Below are 16,919 nucleotides of genomic sequence, written 5' to 3'. Positions count from 1 at the left end.
CCTCTTGAGAATCACCTACCACTAGTTTTACACAGTTATTAAGGGTTTTCGAGTCTTTATTGTAGTTGTATATTTTATTGTGTTTATACTTCACAAAAGTCTCCAATGTTTGTGTTATTGTGGTGATTTGCACATGTTAACTTCAGGAGAACCTTGATGAAATGATGTCTTTTGGTGCAGCCTCTAAGTAAAAAGCCATACTTTGGAAAAAGTGTGTGCCTAACAGTGTTGAATTGTAAGATTGAGGGAACACGAGGGGGTCACCTTAAACACACAAGGTGTTTGACTGCTCTGTGACCACACAGATGTGAAATAACCTGAAAACCAGTCAAAAGCAAGTTATTTGACACCAAACAAACCCTCATCAGAATAAGCACATTAAGCACATTTTTCTGCACGAATGCAGTCTAGGACATAAACAGTCCTGGACACCAAATCGAGTGCAGAATGAAGTGGTTGTTTTGTTGTTTTCATACATTCAACCTGAACAAAGTTTTTGCAGTAATCTGGTGTACACTGATAGCAATATAAATGACAGTTTAATGGTTTTATTACCAGTTTGCAGTGGAGTGGTATGATTAAGATGTTTTCTCAGCGGCTGCCCTGCACAACAATCTCAGGGTGTGTTAATGACAGAATGCAGCCAAGTATTTTGTGTGCCTTAGAGAATAAACTGTGGTATTAAACTCTATTATTGGAGTGTTGTTTGGACACGTAAACACACAGGAGATTGTTGCAGGGTGTGGCACTTCATTTACATCACACTTGAAGAGACTTGTAGGAAAATATATCCCATCCATCCATCCATTCGCTTCCGCTTATCCTTTTCAGGGCTGGAGCCTATCCCAGCTGTCATAGGGCGAGAGGCAGGGTACACCCTGGACAGGTCGCCAGTCTGTCACAGGGCCAACACACAGGGACAGACAACCATTCGCACTCTCATTCACTCGCACATTCACACCTAGCGGCAATTTGGATTATCCGATTAACCTATCCCCACGACTTGTAGGAAAATATATGAATGGTTTATTACAGGATGGAATAAGTGATTTTTCCCTGCAACCTGTAGAACAAAGGGAGCATTTCAGGTGGCCGCTGATGGCAACTTGTGCAAAAAGCTAAACAGGCTAAGTTAAAGATGTTACCCGTAATCCAGCTGTTAACAATGCTTTAGTTGACGTAATGAACTTCTACCTGTCTTCCTCAGGTCTTTCTCTTGCTGTACAGCGATTCTCACAGTCTCTGCAGGAGTTTCAGTTTGAATGCATTGGAGATGCAGAGACTGATGATGAGGTCAATATAGGTGAGACAGAAATGCCACTTTTTACACAAGCTTGCACAATATTTAAGATATGCAAAGCCTTTTACAGCAGTGGGATGTGTTATTTATTTTGCAGCCCAGTCTTTAAAGGAGTTCTCTCAGCTCTTAAGCACCATGGAAGAGGAGAGAAAACGTCTGGTAAGAAAATGTGTGATTGTATTTGAGTGTGGGTGCGTAGAAATACAGACTTGGTAGCAGTTTGATACATTGATAACTAACTGTAGGATGTTTGTTCTTGTAGATATTTATACCTGTCATCTTTCTCTGGCTGACTATGCTCATCTCTTAAAAAAATTAACCAAACTGCTATCACCAAAGTCTAAACCAACCAGAAATGTGTTCGCACTCTATGTCTCCTGTTGAGCAGCAGAAAGCAGCAAGTGCATCCCATCTTTAAGCACCTGTAATTATTTTTTTAATAGTAAGAATTTGAAAATACTGTGGCAGCATGAAAGGGAAAAAATACCACTTGAATCTGAGGCTTCCTTCAGGTCTGCAGAACTTTATCACGAGAGAACTGAAACTAGCCTGTTTTGGTTCCCTCTCAGTTCTCAGTGTCATTTTGGCCGAGCTGAAACCATCTCACTGTACATTACCTTACTAACTACTATACACTGACCAAAAAAGGAGTAAATATTAAAAATAGGATCACCAGGAGGCTAGAAAGCAGTTTCAAATGAATGCTAATGATCAACCCAATATGTGACTGTAAATGTGTTCACAACTTTTTCACCAGCCCAAGTAGACAAAAAAAACCATGTTTATTCACCATTACTGATTAAGATTTAAGTCATTAGTTACTATGTACAGGATTTCTGTTTAAAAGCTCAACTCATTCTTAGCCACTGTCACTTCCTCGAGCTCCTACTTCAGTCCAGTTCCCACAAGTCTGATTCACACCTTTTTTTTTTAGTGAATACGTTTTACCGACAGCACTTTTTGCACCATGGCAATTTGGGAAATGTCTTTGACTCAGAGAACCTCCATCAGTCAGAGGTCTTTGTTTCAGGGTGACTCGAGTCTGGCACAGTCTGTGTGAAGGCAAACCTGTGCGCATGTGCAATGTATGTGCATAGTATGCAACCTCATGTGTGTGTCTTTGTGGTTGTGAGCACGGTCTGGTTACAGAGGCACCATGTGGAACCTATTCTGCCAATTCCCCTGTGAGCGTGAGCACAGCCCCAGTGCCTGGGAAAGTCCATATAAGGGTCCTGTGTGTGTGTGTTTGACTGCCCATTTCTCTTTGTGAGTGTGTATGTGTGTGCACGCATTTCGATTGCATGCTTTTCCACTTAATGTGGCACTACTCCAATCCTTCTAACAACATCAATATTATCATTATTATGTTTAAGGGAAATTCCAGCAAATGAGTTCCTCTGAAATACCTACCCGTCCAACCTGAAAAGACCATTATTGTGACCTGACAATGGACTTCAGTCTCTTAGATTTCACTTTCATCCAGCTGAATGTAATAAGAAACCAGATCTCTTTTGGGGTATTAGGGCAGCACGAAAGTCAAAGTGAAAGTGGAGTCATGATGTGGGAGTGGGGGTATATTTATAGTCTGATGCTTAAATCAACTGAGACAGAACAAAGTAAGATTTGACCGACATTTGCAATATATAGACTCCTGACTAAAGAGGGCAGAGACCTAATGTAAACACCAGAGTTCTCAGTTCTGATAACCCCTCTGTACCACAGCCTCTCACTCACAAGTTTCTCATACATACTGCAGCAACTCAACCAGCAGAAATGTTACAGCAGTTTTACTGTAATTTTTCTGATGAAACAGGCCAGTGTTGGCCAATATTTTGTGAAATACTTTGCATCAGAGCTCTTTGGTTTGCAGTATTTCAATGACTACTGGCAAAAAAACAGTTTTATGTCTAGTGTTTTTAAATAGAGTGATGTGCAAAAGTCTTGAGCCACCCCTCATGTCTTTATCTTTTTCTAGGACAACAGGAATACATTGTATAAAGCAAAAAAAAAGGGCATTTCTGACAAACCTTATAGTCAAAATTGGATATCACCACCGAGCAACTTTATTCTTCAACAAGACCTGAACTCTCTTTGGCAAGCTTTCTTTCTTCAAGTAGTCTTCAGGAACAATTCTACAGGCTTCTCGAAGGACAATCGGATTTTTTCTTTTTATCCTTTGGATGTTGGCTGCCTTTTGTTCCATTCTAATCTCACACTGTTGTTGTTGAAGTCCAGGTTCAACATCATTGTGGGGAGGCCAATCCATGACTAATAGTGTTTCATTGTGTGTTTTCTATCCAGGTATGCAGTTTGTTTGGGATAATTGTTATTTTGCAAATGGTCAGATACAAAGACTGGATAGCAAATGTGTGAAAAAGGAGCCGATGTCAAAAGAAAAGCTTTAAAAGACCTTCAGAAAGTCTGGCTTTGGCACAATATAAAGGAATGTGAGATGGCTTGAGGCTTTGGCAGAGTACTGTATGTGCCAAGCATGACGAAATCATAACTAAATGTTTGTGCTGGGTGTTACTGTGATGTTTGAACAGCTCTTCAAGGTGATGAAGCTTAAGCTTTGTTTTTTTTTTTGTTATGTCAGCAGCAGGTAAAGTGTAGGCATTAAAAGGTGTTTGATTATTCAGATCATTTGCTTTGCTCAAATATACATACCTTGCTACCTCTGTTCTCAATAATTTCCATTTAAATAGTTTACAATTGACAAGGTAAATAGAGTAAATCTCAACCAGAAATTTGCTTTTATACAACAATTTGGTGAAGTTTTCGATAGATTGTCTTGTTAGCATATTGATTTGAAATATTTTGAATTAAATTTGCCTGTTTTAAGGTAAAACTCTCAGAATAATAAAAGGCAAGCCTCTGCTGACCAGTTGACAAAAGCTATTTTGAGTGAGACGCTAAAGCCCTCATGGGAGCTGTTGCTTTATTTATGTTGCTTGTCTCGATATTTACTGTTATGACACACTGAGCTGACTGCATTTTCTGTTTTCATCTCTTAGATCCAAAATGCTGATGATGTTTTGATCTCACCACTCGAGAAGTTTCGGAAGGAACAGATTGGAGCTGTAAAGGTATACCTCCTCTTCTTATAATCGAAGAGTCACTGCTGAGTAGATTATGAACATGGATGTTGCTTTCATTTGGTATGCAGCACTCTGGGTGGTGATCAGACAGATCACTCTGCTTCTTTCTGGTCCCGCTCGGGTTGTTAGTCAGCGATCAGAGAATCCAATTTGTCGAGATAAATGATGGATCACAGTCCAGTGTCAGCAACAAGGTCATGGGAACGGACGCTGGGAGGGCAAGAAAAGGAGCACGTCACAGACAGAGGGATGGTTGAACTCAGACAGACAGTGTAAACAAAAAATGAGTTTGGTGTCTGGTTTCAGCAGCTGTCTCGAGTTGTATAATCCAGTTTTATCTATTTTTTGGTTTCCTCTTTTCTTTTTCAGTGAAAAATAGGGATGTAGATAGCAGCATCACGTGGTCAATTACTAGTTCTGAAAATGAAATCAAAGCTCACTTCTTTGTATTACTGGAAGTAACTCCTCAGCCTGAAATGTTGCAGGTGTTTGCGTGAGAAATGCCAGTAGTCACTTCTCAGAGAATAGAGATACACGTGTGGCATTGAGAGCTACAGCTGTTTTTGTAAAAGAGATGTTATCTTAACTATTTTTAGTGTGTCTCTTCCAAAAAATGTGCTACTGAAACTCACAGTTCCAGCAGGATAAACTCAAAACTTTAGTGACTGCCTAACTTTTATCTGTAGAATAAAACAAATTACATAAGAAGTTAGGACGATGTGAGAAATTGAAACAAAAAATGGAACGCAGTGATTTGCAAATATAACCAGTTAAAGCTGCTCAACAGCCCCATATTTTTTTATTTCATGATGTCCAAATGTTTTCAGCTGCTGAAAGGTCTGGACTGCAAGACTTTTCTACTGTGAAGCCATACTGGTTGAGTAGTTGGCATTGTCTTGCTGAAATATCCAAGGCCTTCACTGAAAAGACAATCTGGGAGCACAAGTTGCTGTAAAACCTTCAGCATTGACGGCCCCTTTTAAGATGTGTAAGCTGTTAATTTCACAGGCACTGACGCACCCCAGGAGATTCAAACTTTTGAGCTGAGCACTGATAACAAACCAGATAAAGGTGTGTCTCCGCTTTAGTCTGACCACAGAGCAGTTTTCTGCTTTGCCTCAGTCCATTTCAAATAAGCGTTAGCCCAGAGAAGATGGTGGTGTTTCTGGAATATGTTCATATATAGCTTCTACTTTGTATGATAAAGTTTTAGCCTGTGGTGTCAAGAGAAAAAGTTTAAATATAATTACAAAAGACTCATTTTTTAAAAAAAAGGAGATGTGGGGGCCCACCGTAACCCTTTGTGTACGGTTTGTCAGAAAGTCCTTAATCCATAGACAGGTGGAATATGGGACTCCTAGGGTTAACAGCTTGCACACCAGCTGTGAGGAAGGATGGTGTTAAAGGCAGAGCTAAAGTCAATAAAGAGGAGGCGTGTGTAGCTCCCCTGGTGCTCCAGGTGCGACAGGGTAGCATGGAGAGATGTAGATGATGAGATATTTTAAAGCCTCGATTATACACGGACCACTGGAGACCCAACAACTGAGTAATCAATCCAGTTATACTTCTTTAAACTGCACTGCCTACGCGCATATGTAGTTGGTGCATTGTAATTGAAATTCACAGACACCCAAGAAGATTCGCAGATGTGGAAAGTATAAAACCCACTTAAGTCTGAACAACACTTAAGTCTGTTCAGTTCCTCAATTTGAAGAACTGAACAGACATTCTTTATTTACATTTTACAGCAAAAAGTCACAAATTACATTGGAAATTACATTTATAAAAAAAACTATATTTTAATTACTTGCAAAAAAATAATTTAGCATTATTCTTGTTTCCATTTTGTATGCTGTGTATTAGCTTTATGGCATTTCTGAATTCAGTCAAAAGCGGTTTATTTGTGCAGTACTTATGCAGTGCATGTGCTTGCTTTTCATGCAGTGTCAGTGGGAATAGGCTCCAGCATCCTTGTGCCGCCGATCTGGATATCTAGCAAACAGTCTAAACCTCAAAATGACCAAGATAATCTTCTTGTTAACTTTATACAATTATACAATTACAATTAAAATTAATACAATTAAAATAGTAGTTTATGGTTTAAGTATAAAAGAAAACATTAAAAGAATAAAATACTGTAACTTATGCTTGTTTCGTCACTGGCCACGGCACATCTGTTATGTGTTATGTTAAGACGTTCAGCCCTGCTAACAGAGATGTAAAAGTCCATGTGTGACACATTTGTGTTATCTAAAATGTAAACTGTATGCGTTTTATTGGCAGATTTAAATTTATTTATTTATTTATTTAAGTCTGTGGATCCCTCACTCTTTTCAGGAGGAAAAGAAGCAATTTGACAAAGAAACAGAACGGTACTACTCTGTCCTGGAGAAACACCTCAGTCTGTCTTCCAAAAAGAAGGAGTCCCAGCTGCAAGAGGTAAAACTCTACATAAGTTGTTACATATAAATAAAGCGTAAACATTAAATACACTAAACACTGTGTGGTGTTTCTGCTGTATCTGTTGCAGGCTGACTCACAGATGAGTAAAGACAGGCAGATTTTTTATGATGCGTCTCTCCAGTATGTCTTCAAGATCCAAGAAGTGCAGGAGAGAAAGAAGTTTGAATTTGTAGAGCCGGTGAGTTCACATAACACAAGTGCCATAGAAATTTCACTTTTCGTAACACGAAACACGATGAAATCATTATCAGGTATTTGCTTCCTGTGTCGAGTTGCCAGTTCACACTTTACTTTTTTGCTCTGATCAGTAGAGGGAAAACCTAGTCACCAGTGCGACATCGCAGGAAAATATTAAGTAATGAGTCTCTTCTGTGTCATAAACATCAAGTTATAAAATTTCAGTTTTAAAGTAAAAAGAAAGTCGTTTTCTGAAAAGTATACATTACACGGAGTGTTTGCCTAGTGATAAACATGTTTAATGATACATATCAGTAGAGCCCACTTCCTGTTGCTGTAACAGCACTTCCTGCATTGAGATTTTTCTGGCAGACAGAAAAGGAAACTCTTTGTTGTAAGGTAAACAAGGGCAGCAAACCAAACAACAGACAGAGATAGAGAGGTTTTCTCCAGCTGAAGTTATTTTGGATTGATTGAGCCGATGACTGACAATCATTCTTTTGTAATCCTCTCATTATACTCTTCACTCCCAAGCCCCCAGCTAACATTTTCCTGTGCCTCTACTCTCCAGCTTTTAGCCTTCCTTCAGGGGTTGTTTACATTTTACCATGAGGGATACGAGTTGGCCTCTGAGTTTGAACCTTATAAGCAGCAGCTTCAGTTTAATCTGCAAAATGTAAGTGATTGTTAACTGCATATGTTTTGAATAACATCTGGAGCCTTTAGTGCTTACTTGTTTATGATGTGTTTTGTCTGATTTATTTACATTTTAGGCATTAATTACATTTTATTACAGACAAGGTTTAGATCCATCTGGCACTATATAAGTATTATGAAAGTGAAAGTGATCTAAATAGGCTCTCTTTAATCAATTATTTCCAGACTGCAAAAATGTACTGGGCCCCGTAAACTTTTTTAGACTTTTAAGTTTGTTTGTAAGGTCTTTTAAATTATATCTACTGCTACTTCTCTATCAGGTGAAAACCTGTGTGTCTTTTTTATTTTTTAAAGCTGGATTTTTTTAAAATGCAAATATAAAGTCAGTCCACTGCTTTGAATAATATATAAGAGAAAATGAGCTCAGATTAACAAAGAAACTCTTGTAGTAATGTAGACTAGGTGAAGAAACCATTTCCTGACTACATTGTTTAAAGATTTGTATACTTAATGACCATCAAGCAAGTCTCATTCTATTGTGGTTTCCTGTACAAATTATGCATGTGTTTGTTATTAAGGCTCGCAATAACTTTGAAAGTACACGCGCCGAGGTTGAGAGGTTGATGAAGAGGATCAGATCTGCAGAAGAGGACTTCAAAGCGCCCAGCTGCTTTACCATGGAGGGATATCTGTATATACAGGAGAAACGTAAGACATGCAACTCTTATACTTTGTCCTCTCCCTTATTCTTAGAAGATCCTAGACTCACATTCAAACTGAAAACATTCACGTTCAGCTCCATGAAAATGTGTATTCTATCTATTATGTAGGTCCACTGGGAAGTGTGTGGACCAGATACTACTGTACTTATGAAAGGAGCTCCAAGATGTTCACCATGAGCAACACAGAGATCAGACCAGCCAGCAGACAGGTGAGGAAACCCACACCGTGTTTTTACACGTTTTAGCCCATTTACTACCAAACATGGTCATCAGACGCTTCTGCACTGGGCTCACTTTCCAATTTTGAAACTACTTCGGTGTGGTCTGTGATTTCTGACAGCTCAGCTCTGACATATAAGGTTTAGGCATCACAGCTCTTTACTTGAATGTCCACCAGCACTGCTTTGAAAACATCCTTCCTCCTGCACACACCAAGATAAGATATACCGTACTTTATTTATCCCAAAAGTTAGGAAATGCCTTTGTTATAACAGACAAAAATTAAAAATAAGTGTGTACTAAAATAGCTTAAGATGAATAAATACAGTCAAAAAGAATGTTAAAAAATTAAAGGAGCCAAATAATTAAAACCAAATAAAACAAGTAGGGAACTCAATAATTTGAAATCTGTGTAATAAAACTAAAATAATTTGTTACTAAAACATTTACAAAAACATGAAGCTGTGAAAGCTACTTATTTGTAGTATTTTGGCAAAGACTGAAAAGTAGGACTTGCAAAAGCACAAATATGGTACTAAAAGGATTGAGCAGTAATATTTATTGACTATACCAAAAGCTCAAACTTTGTCAGATGCATTTGTCAGATGCATTTGTCAGATGCATTATTAGGCTATAATAGCACATACTGAAAGCACATTTCCTTGTTAACAGAACGGCGTGGTGCACAATACACCAGAGATGTTTAGGCTGCGCTCGTGCGTTCGAAGGAAGACCGATTCAATAGACAAACGCTTCTGCTTCGACATCGAGGTGGTGGAGAGGTGAGATGAAAACAAAACCAAGAGATTATTTGTGAACTGAATAAACAGAGATTTTGCTGCCGGAGTTTTCTTAACTAAAATAACCTCCCTTTCACTGCAGACAGGGTGTGATCACCCTGCAGGCGCTTTCAGAGGCCAACAGACGGCTGTGGATGGAGGCAATGGATGGGAAGGAGCCTGTATGAAAATATCCACTATTAATAACTTACCAATGGAGGGGGGGTTTCAAGGATAGCTCACCTAGATATATTATTATACTCATATTCTTGCTCTTGCACTAAATAACCTTTTGTCCTTCTTTGTTCAGATATACACTCTGCCATCATTGCTCAGTAAAAAAGAAGAGAGTAAGTGCTGAAAAGCTTTGTATTCAATTCTCTGTTTATTACCATCTTAGAGCATGTGTGTCGGAGTGCCTCAGAGATTTACTTGATCTTGTGTTTGTGATTTACAGCATTTCTAAATGAGGCAGGCTTCAAATTTGTTAAGAAGTATATCGAGCTGGTTGAAGCGAGAGGTATTCCTCATCCTTAAAATGTTCATGTGGGAAAAATTGAATTCTTTTGAGAGCTTATTGTGACATATATGTTAAAACCTGCAGGCATTACAACTCTTGGACTCTACAGGACAGGAGGAGTGAATTCTAAGGTCCAGCGGTTGATGACGAGTGTGTTTGGTGAGATACGCCCTGTTATTCCTGTGCATAGGGAAGATTTATTCCACTCCAAAGATTATCAGGTATATTTAAAAGTCTGTTATTCACAGCTTCTACAGCTGCCTCTGACATGCAGCTGGAGGCAGATGCCTGGGACACCAAGACCATAACTAGTGGCCTCAAGGATTACTTCAGGTAGCAAAAAGCTCCTTTTTATTAGTTATGCACCTCATGAATTATACATTTCTCATTTCTATCATTCTGTGTGTGCAGGTGCCTGGCAGAACCACTGCTGACTTACAGGCTGCATAAAGACTTCATCAGGGCTGCAAGTAAAATCTTACCGCCTCTTTAAATTACAGAGTACAGCCTGAGAGACAACATTTTAGAAGTATTTAGATTGAAACTGTCACTTCACGTATTGTATGTGATGTAAACAGAAGCAAATCACATCCCTCCTTGTGTACCCTGTGCTTGTTTAAAGGGTATGATGAGCTGAACCACAGAGTGAGAGCCATTCATGCTCTTGTACACAAGTTACCAGAAAAAAACAGAACAATGTTGGACCTCTTAACCAACCATCTCCTTAAGTATGCACATTTTGATTTCATAATGCTTTGTTTGATATTTTTTCTGTTTGTTTGCCATAAATAAAACTGCCCACTGTTTGTGTGTCTGTGTGTGTGCAGGGTGTCCTCTCACAGCAACGAAAATATGATGACTGTGTCCAACCTGGGAATGATCTTCGGTCCCACTTTGATGAGGTCCCAGGAGGAGACAGTGGCTGCTATGATGAACATCAAGTTTCAGAACATTGTGGTGGAGATTATTATTGAAAACCATGACAAGGTGCGCTTACAGAGACGTACACCAACGCTTTAATGCACACACACACACACACAAACACACACACACACTTAATGTAAGTGTATACTCTGCACTTAGATCTTCAGTGAGGCCCCAGACCTGTCAGTGCCGTTGCCTCAGGCTCCATCCTCTCGATCGACTCCCCGCAGGAGCAAGGCCATCTGTCTGTCATCTGGAAAGAGACGAGCCCGCCTTTACCCTCCTGCTCTCTGCCTGGCAGACAATGACAGTGAGTCTCAGTATCTAAACACATGAAGTCAAACATTTTGCTCAAATACAAATGGAAGCAACTACATATCCATTTTCTGCTGCTTCGAGAGAAGATAATAGAAGAATGCCTCTCATTTTTATGGATCCAATCAGTTGTTTGCAGTGTTTGCAAATTATTTTGTTTTTAAAAGACCGTATCTGTAAGTTGACACCCGTTCTCCTAAAAACTGCATCTCATTAATGCCAAAATATCTCCACAGAATTAAATGTAACCTTTAAAGTCCAAATGAAATAATTGCCAGAAAATTGTGCTTTTTTTTAAACAAAAAAGGAGTGTTTATTTAAACTTCTGATGAAATAAAAACAAACAGTAAATATTAATTGCATATATGAGTTTTAGTTTGTGTCATATTTGCAGTTTATTTCTTAAAATGTACAGTGTAATTTATTGCTCTTTTTCAGGGGTGGAGGAGTAGTGTCATTGATAAGTGGGTGACCATCAGTTTCCTCTCACTTTAAATTATAAACCACTTAATATCTCATTTAAAAAGTGCTATATGAATAACATAAATACACACATTATTAAATTATGGCTGATGTCGAAAACATTTTGAGCATTCTTACTGGTAAATCTGGTATTAAAGCATGAACCAAGAATTTTTTTTTCAAAGAGTTTTAGCTGCATTACTAGAATAAGTCAGTGAGAAAGTGAGATGACAGGCTAATATTTCGAAAGTCTTATTTGAAGGGTTTGTTTCCATTTCTCCTTCTAGGTGATACATTCAGTAGCAGCTCCAGCACGACTCCGATGGGCAGCCAGGAGTCTCTGTCCTCACACTCCTCTGAAAAGAACGGATTGTCTCAAACCTCACCTCCGTCCTCTCCTGCTGCTGAGCCCAGCTCACCCTCGTCAAAACAATCCTCTCCTGCTGCAGCTTCCTCTTGCTCACTGCCACAAAACGGTAAAGGTCAGAAACCCCCGACAGAGAGTGCCTCCTCCCCCCACCTCCTGCCTTCTGCATCCTGGACATCCACTCAGCTCACTCCAACTCAGCAGACGTCCTCTGTCTCCTCCTCCACATCCTCTTTACTTTCTGCTGTGGAGAAGTCTATCAAAAGGAACTCAGTTGACTCCTTGGCTTCTGGGAAAGAGTCAAGATCTCCCTCCAGAGCCTCCACATCCACCTCCTCCGCCCAGAACTCGTCAGTAGAGCGCGCCTCCTCGCTCAGGGAGGCTGGACCAGTTCAGAGGGTGGCGTCTGTCTCCTCTCTGAAAAGCACCCATTCGGTGGATGGAAGGAATGCACCCAGTGCCACTGTCACAGACACCAAAGTGTCCGATTCTACCTCTCCTCGGCAGCTTAGAACTGCTTACAGAACTGCCTCCTCCTCATCGTCCTCCTCCTCTTCACTGTTTCCCTACCGGCTTTCCACGTCTTCCTCTCTCACCTCCCTACACATCTCTGAGGGTGCGTAACTCTGTTCACCTGCTCAGCCTTTTGCAGAAATGCAGAGTCGAAGCTGTAGTTTAAAGCTAAACTATAAATACGAGTCCCTTGTTTGCTTCTAATTTCTTGTGTGGCTTGTCGCAGATTACAAAAGCTGTCACGGATCGGTGCAGAGTCTCATGTCGCTGGACCCACAGGAGGCTACGCACATGCGTAAAAGTTCACGCATCCGCTGTGGCTCTGATCTGACCTCGAAACACTCTGTGTCCAGCAATGGTTATCAGAGACCTGGATCACTGTGAGTGCCTGTAAAATGATTTAATATCAAGGTGGTCTAACCGCACAGTTTTACCTTTCAACCAAAAGCTTAGGAGAAAATCAGACTGCATGGCTGACTGAAGAAACAGCTGCTGGCTTAAAGAATATTTCAAAGTAACAATCAATGCTGTGGATTGCACTTGTTGGCTTTAAATTAAAGTTTCTTAGAGTATTTTCTTTCTTGTCTGGGCTGAGGACCAGCCTGAATCATTTATTAAAATTATTAAAATAACAGTTTAGCTGCTTGTTATTAGATGGTGCTCTCAACCCAGACCTGGTCACTTATTGACCCTCAATTAAAGATGGAAATTATCTCAGGAAATGTTTTTCAAGTTACGTACCGCAGATGATAGTTTTGTGTTTGTGTGTGACAGATTATCAGCGAGACTGCCGCAGCGCGAAAGTTCAATATTCTCCTCAGCGTTAGACGTGTGTTCCACTGGAAGGTATATTAACTTTGAGGTTTCTCTACTTTTTAAGCTGCCACATCTTTGCACACAAAAACTCCCCTTTACTGACTTTGACTTTAAATTATTTTTTGTTTTCTTAGGGACGCTAAAGCTCTTTACTCCTGTGAAGCAGAACACAGCCATGAACTCAGTTTTCCACAGGGGGCGCTGTTCTCAAATGGTAAGATTAAATCCGCTGAGGGAGCACTGGCTCTGTTTACTACTAGTATAACAATGATATCGGTACCTGGATAACATGTGGCATCTGCTCCACGGGCCAGCTGGTATTGAGATGTTTTTGTGTTTTCTCGAGTGTGCATATACTGTGATGTCATTTCATGCAACAAATCAGTTAGGTGAGACTGGGTAAGGCCTAGTTTAAGGTTCATTTATGTGTCTCTTCACCTACACATAGAGAAGGATTATGGCAGGGGTGTCGAACTCCAGGCCTCGAGGGCCGGTGTCCTGCAGGTTTTAGATATCACCCTAGGTCAACACACCTGAATCAAGTGATCAGTTCATCACCAGGCTTCTGGAGAACTTCAAGACACATTGAGGAGGTAATTTAGCCATTTAAATCAGCTGTGTTGGATCAAGGAAACATGTAAAACCTGCAGGACACCGGCCCTTGAGGCCTGGAGTTCGACACCTGTGGATTATGGGAATCCAACCAACAGGTTGATAAAGCTGTGTTTAGGTCAAAAGCTAAACAGTTATGTTTGACAGGTACAAGAAGACTGGTTGAAAGACTTGCACGTTATTTAAAAAAGCCTGAACAACATTAGCCTCAAGCTTCTTTATACTGCCATCAAATGGCAGCAGGCAGCTTTAACATGTACAGCTACAAAGCTCTGCATAGCGGCTAGGAACACTTACGTATTACTAAACTTGCCTCTTAAAGGCTCCTGTTCCATTGGCGAGCTAACATCTCTGCTTCTACCTGAAGCTTCTGTTGGACTTGTTCGTTTGTTCTTGCTCATCTCTACACAGACTGAATCTCAGTATCAGGTGTTCAGGGGTGTTTTAAGCTGTGTTTTGTTCATTCATAAAACTAGCTCAGACAATTGACCTACATTACAGCATTGTAGCTCATTGAACTTTAATTACATATCTTTGCTGTTTTGTGAGTATTAAAAAGCATTACTCATTGTTCATTGTTGAAAGGTTCATTAGAAACGTCATGATCTGGACTAAAATTTAGCATGAGGGTCACTGGATCTTGTAAAGTTTGTGCCATTCTAACGTAACAGCAGTTCTTCAGCTTGAGTTGTAGGTTGTAGAGAGCAAGTGAGTGGTTTACGAGGGTCTTTGTCTCGACTTGCTGAGTTTAACTGATCTGTTTGTGTCTGCAGTGTGCCCGTCGGTGGAACCAGGATGGCTTCAAGCAACATACAATGGCAGAACAGGCCTGGTACCTGAAAACTACATCACGTACATGTGATGTTCCTGATCATGTCACCACATCACTGAAACATGGATTTTACTTGGACTTTGCTGATCTCCAGTGCATAAAGTTCTGCTTTGTGCTGCTGATTAAAGATATAATATATTTATCATGTAACTGTGACTCTTATCACTGACTACTGTGGCAGGATATGAACAATATGTATACTGTATGTAACCATGTTATGCTTTATTAACCATCTTATCATACACTAGATGGTAATATTTGACTAATGTCTGATCGTTTCTACTAATCGCCATTATCAGCTCCTTTTTTGAAGATGCCACCTTTAGATTAAATGTGTCAAATAGGTACATGGAAACAGTGTTTTTCTATCAGTTTTGGTAATTTATATGTTTAATTAAAACTACGTTAAGATTAGAAATGAAGTGTTCACACCACTGTGCCTTAAAACTGTATGAACTGCTGGTCTGAATCCTGCCAAAACATCTTTTTTTCCTGCTGGCTCAGTCAGTTTGCTGTTTTAATAAATACTTTTGCTAAAAAATAAGGTTTAATCTGTAGATTGAGGTGACACTTATTATTACAATGCATGTTTCTTATTTTGCATTTTCAGTTTACCAGGTTTTGATTATGTACTACTTTTAATAACTATTGTCTTGATAGCTTTAAGTATATTTTAAATAAATGTGTAGGAAATAAGAAACGTAAATTATATCGACACAAAAGGAAACTTGTGTATCTGCAACACTGTGCAAAAGTCTTGAGCCATCCTTCAGTTCTTTATATTTTACTGGGAAAAATAGGAATAGGTTCGATGAGATGTGTGCAAACTTGCATGTAAATATTGAGTCATTGGCAAAAACAGAGTTTGTACTAATAAGCTTGAAAGTTAATATTTGGTACAGACACCTTTATTCTTCAACCTAGCCTGACCTCTTGTATTCTTCAGGAATAGAAGACTGCTTAAATATCCAAAGCTTGTCTTCGGATGTTGCTGCCTTTTGTTCCATTCTCTGTCATGATGATCCCACAGTAGTTCAATAATGCACCATCACTGATAGTGTTGCATTGTGTGTGTTTTTATTCAAGTATGATTTTTCTGCATTTCTAGTGTGTTTGTCATGTCATTCTAATCTAGTCAGATGCTTTCCAGATGGTACTGCATTGTGGATCAAAATGATGATGATGACCTTTCTGTGTTCATGTTTCGGTCAGTGCTGACAAGATCTCGAACACCTATGGCTGAAATGCAATCAGAAACCATGACAGAGTATCAACCATATGCAACAGATGGCTGTAGACACTCAATGGTGTGCCCCTCTCCTGATATCCTCAAACATAGTGAATCAAAAACTTCCAATTTGAATTCATCACTTCATAAGACCTGTTCCCGCTGATTTTCCGTTCAGTTCTTGTGCAACTTGGCATACCTCAGCCTTTTCTCCCTTATTTCCCTTCCTTAAGAATGGCTTCTTGACAGCCACCCTTACACTGAGACCATTTTCCTCTACTTCATTGAACAGTAATAGATTGACTGAAAGGCCAGATGCATCTCTCAGGTCCTGTCAGGTCTTTGCTGATTTTATTTTTCATTTGTGCTGTAGATAATTTATAGATCTGCCACTTCTTCTTTTGACCCTCGCCTGTCCGGTTTCCTGCCCATTGGAGATTTTGAGGATATACTGCACACCATGCCAAGATATCCCAGTTTTTTTTACGAATATATCTTTTAGGAATCACATTGTTGGTGCAAAAGTACCATTTCATGCCTGTCAAACTGTGTTATCGTTGGCTTTTTTTGTAGATTTGATTAAGGAAAACACTTGATTGCTACTAACAAAATGCCTAAATGTACAATTTAAATGTATTCTTTGCTATGTTGAATTAGATTTATAACTCATAGATCAGGGTTAAATGGCATGAAAATGGTCAGGTACAAGGACTGGACTGAAAAATTAGTGAAATGAAATGAAAAACTTTGAAAGAGCTTCAGAAAGCTGGAGAACTATTGATTAAGACCAGCTTAAAAATTACAATAAGGTCTGACCACCTGGAAGCAAAATATGAAGAAATGATAGGTAGTGAGTTTTGGACAGTACTCCGTGTGTGTGTGTGTGTGTGTGTGTGTGTGTGTGTGTGTGTGTGT

At 39.5% G+C, this 16,919-nt stretch overlaps 1 protein-coding gene across 1 annotated transcript; it reads left to right on the top strand.

Annotated features, from left to right (window-relative positions):
- Positions 1 to 1,182: 1,182 nt before the first annotated feature.
- Positions 1,183 to 15,635, top strand: LOC102209812 (rho GTPase-activating protein 42-like). Its single transcript, XM_005751055.1, has 23 exons — positions 1,183 to 1,303; positions 1,398 to 1,459; positions 4,315 to 4,386; positions 6,736 to 6,837; positions 6,929 to 7,039; positions 7,610 to 7,714; positions 8,274 to 8,403; positions 8,526 to 8,626; positions 9,309 to 9,418; positions 9,519 to 9,597; positions 9,726 to 9,765; positions 9,873 to 9,935; positions 10,020 to 10,094; positions 10,184 to 10,268; positions 10,347 to 10,405; positions 10,558 to 10,663; positions 10,763 to 10,922; positions 11,019 to 11,169; positions 11,924 to 12,619; positions 12,743 to 12,896; positions 13,291 to 13,362; positions 13,467 to 13,546; positions 14,718 to 15,635. The coding sequence occupies exons 1-23, from the start codon at positions 1,183 to 1,185 to the stop codon at positions 14,804 to 14,806; spliced, it is 2,823 nt and encodes a 940-aa protein (XP_005751112.1). The 3' UTR covers positions 14,807 to 15,635.
- The last annotated feature ends 1,284 nt before the right edge of the window (positions 15,636 to 16,919 follow it).

This window comes from Pundamilia nyererei, unplaced genomic scaffold (genome assembly GCF_000239375.1).
Source record: "Pundamilia nyererei isolate P.nyererei 1_Seehausen unplaced genomic scaffold, PunNye1.0 scaffold00297, whole genome shotgun sequence".
Classification (NCBI taxonomy): domain Eukaryota; kingdom Metazoa; phylum Chordata; class Actinopteri; order Cichliformes; family Cichlidae; genus Pundamilia; species Pundamilia nyererei.
Note: the sequence above shows the minus strand (reverse complement) of the source record. Positions and strands in the feature narration are given on the sequence as shown.

Bases quoted from the DNA above. Each gene is read 5' to 3' on its own strand.
- LOC102209812 (XM_005751055.1), top strand. From the start codon at position 1,183: ATGAACTTCTACCTGTCTTCCTCAGGTCTTTCTCTTGCTGTACAGCGA. The intron at 6,838-6,928 runs GTAAAACTCTAC...TATCTGTTGCAG, and splicing joins AGGAGTCCCAGCTGCAAGAG to GCTGACTCACAGATGAGTAA. The intron at 10,923-11,018 runs GTGCGCTTACAG...CTCTGCACTTAG, and splicing joins TTATTGAAAACCATGACAAG to ATCTTCAGTGAGGCCCCAGA.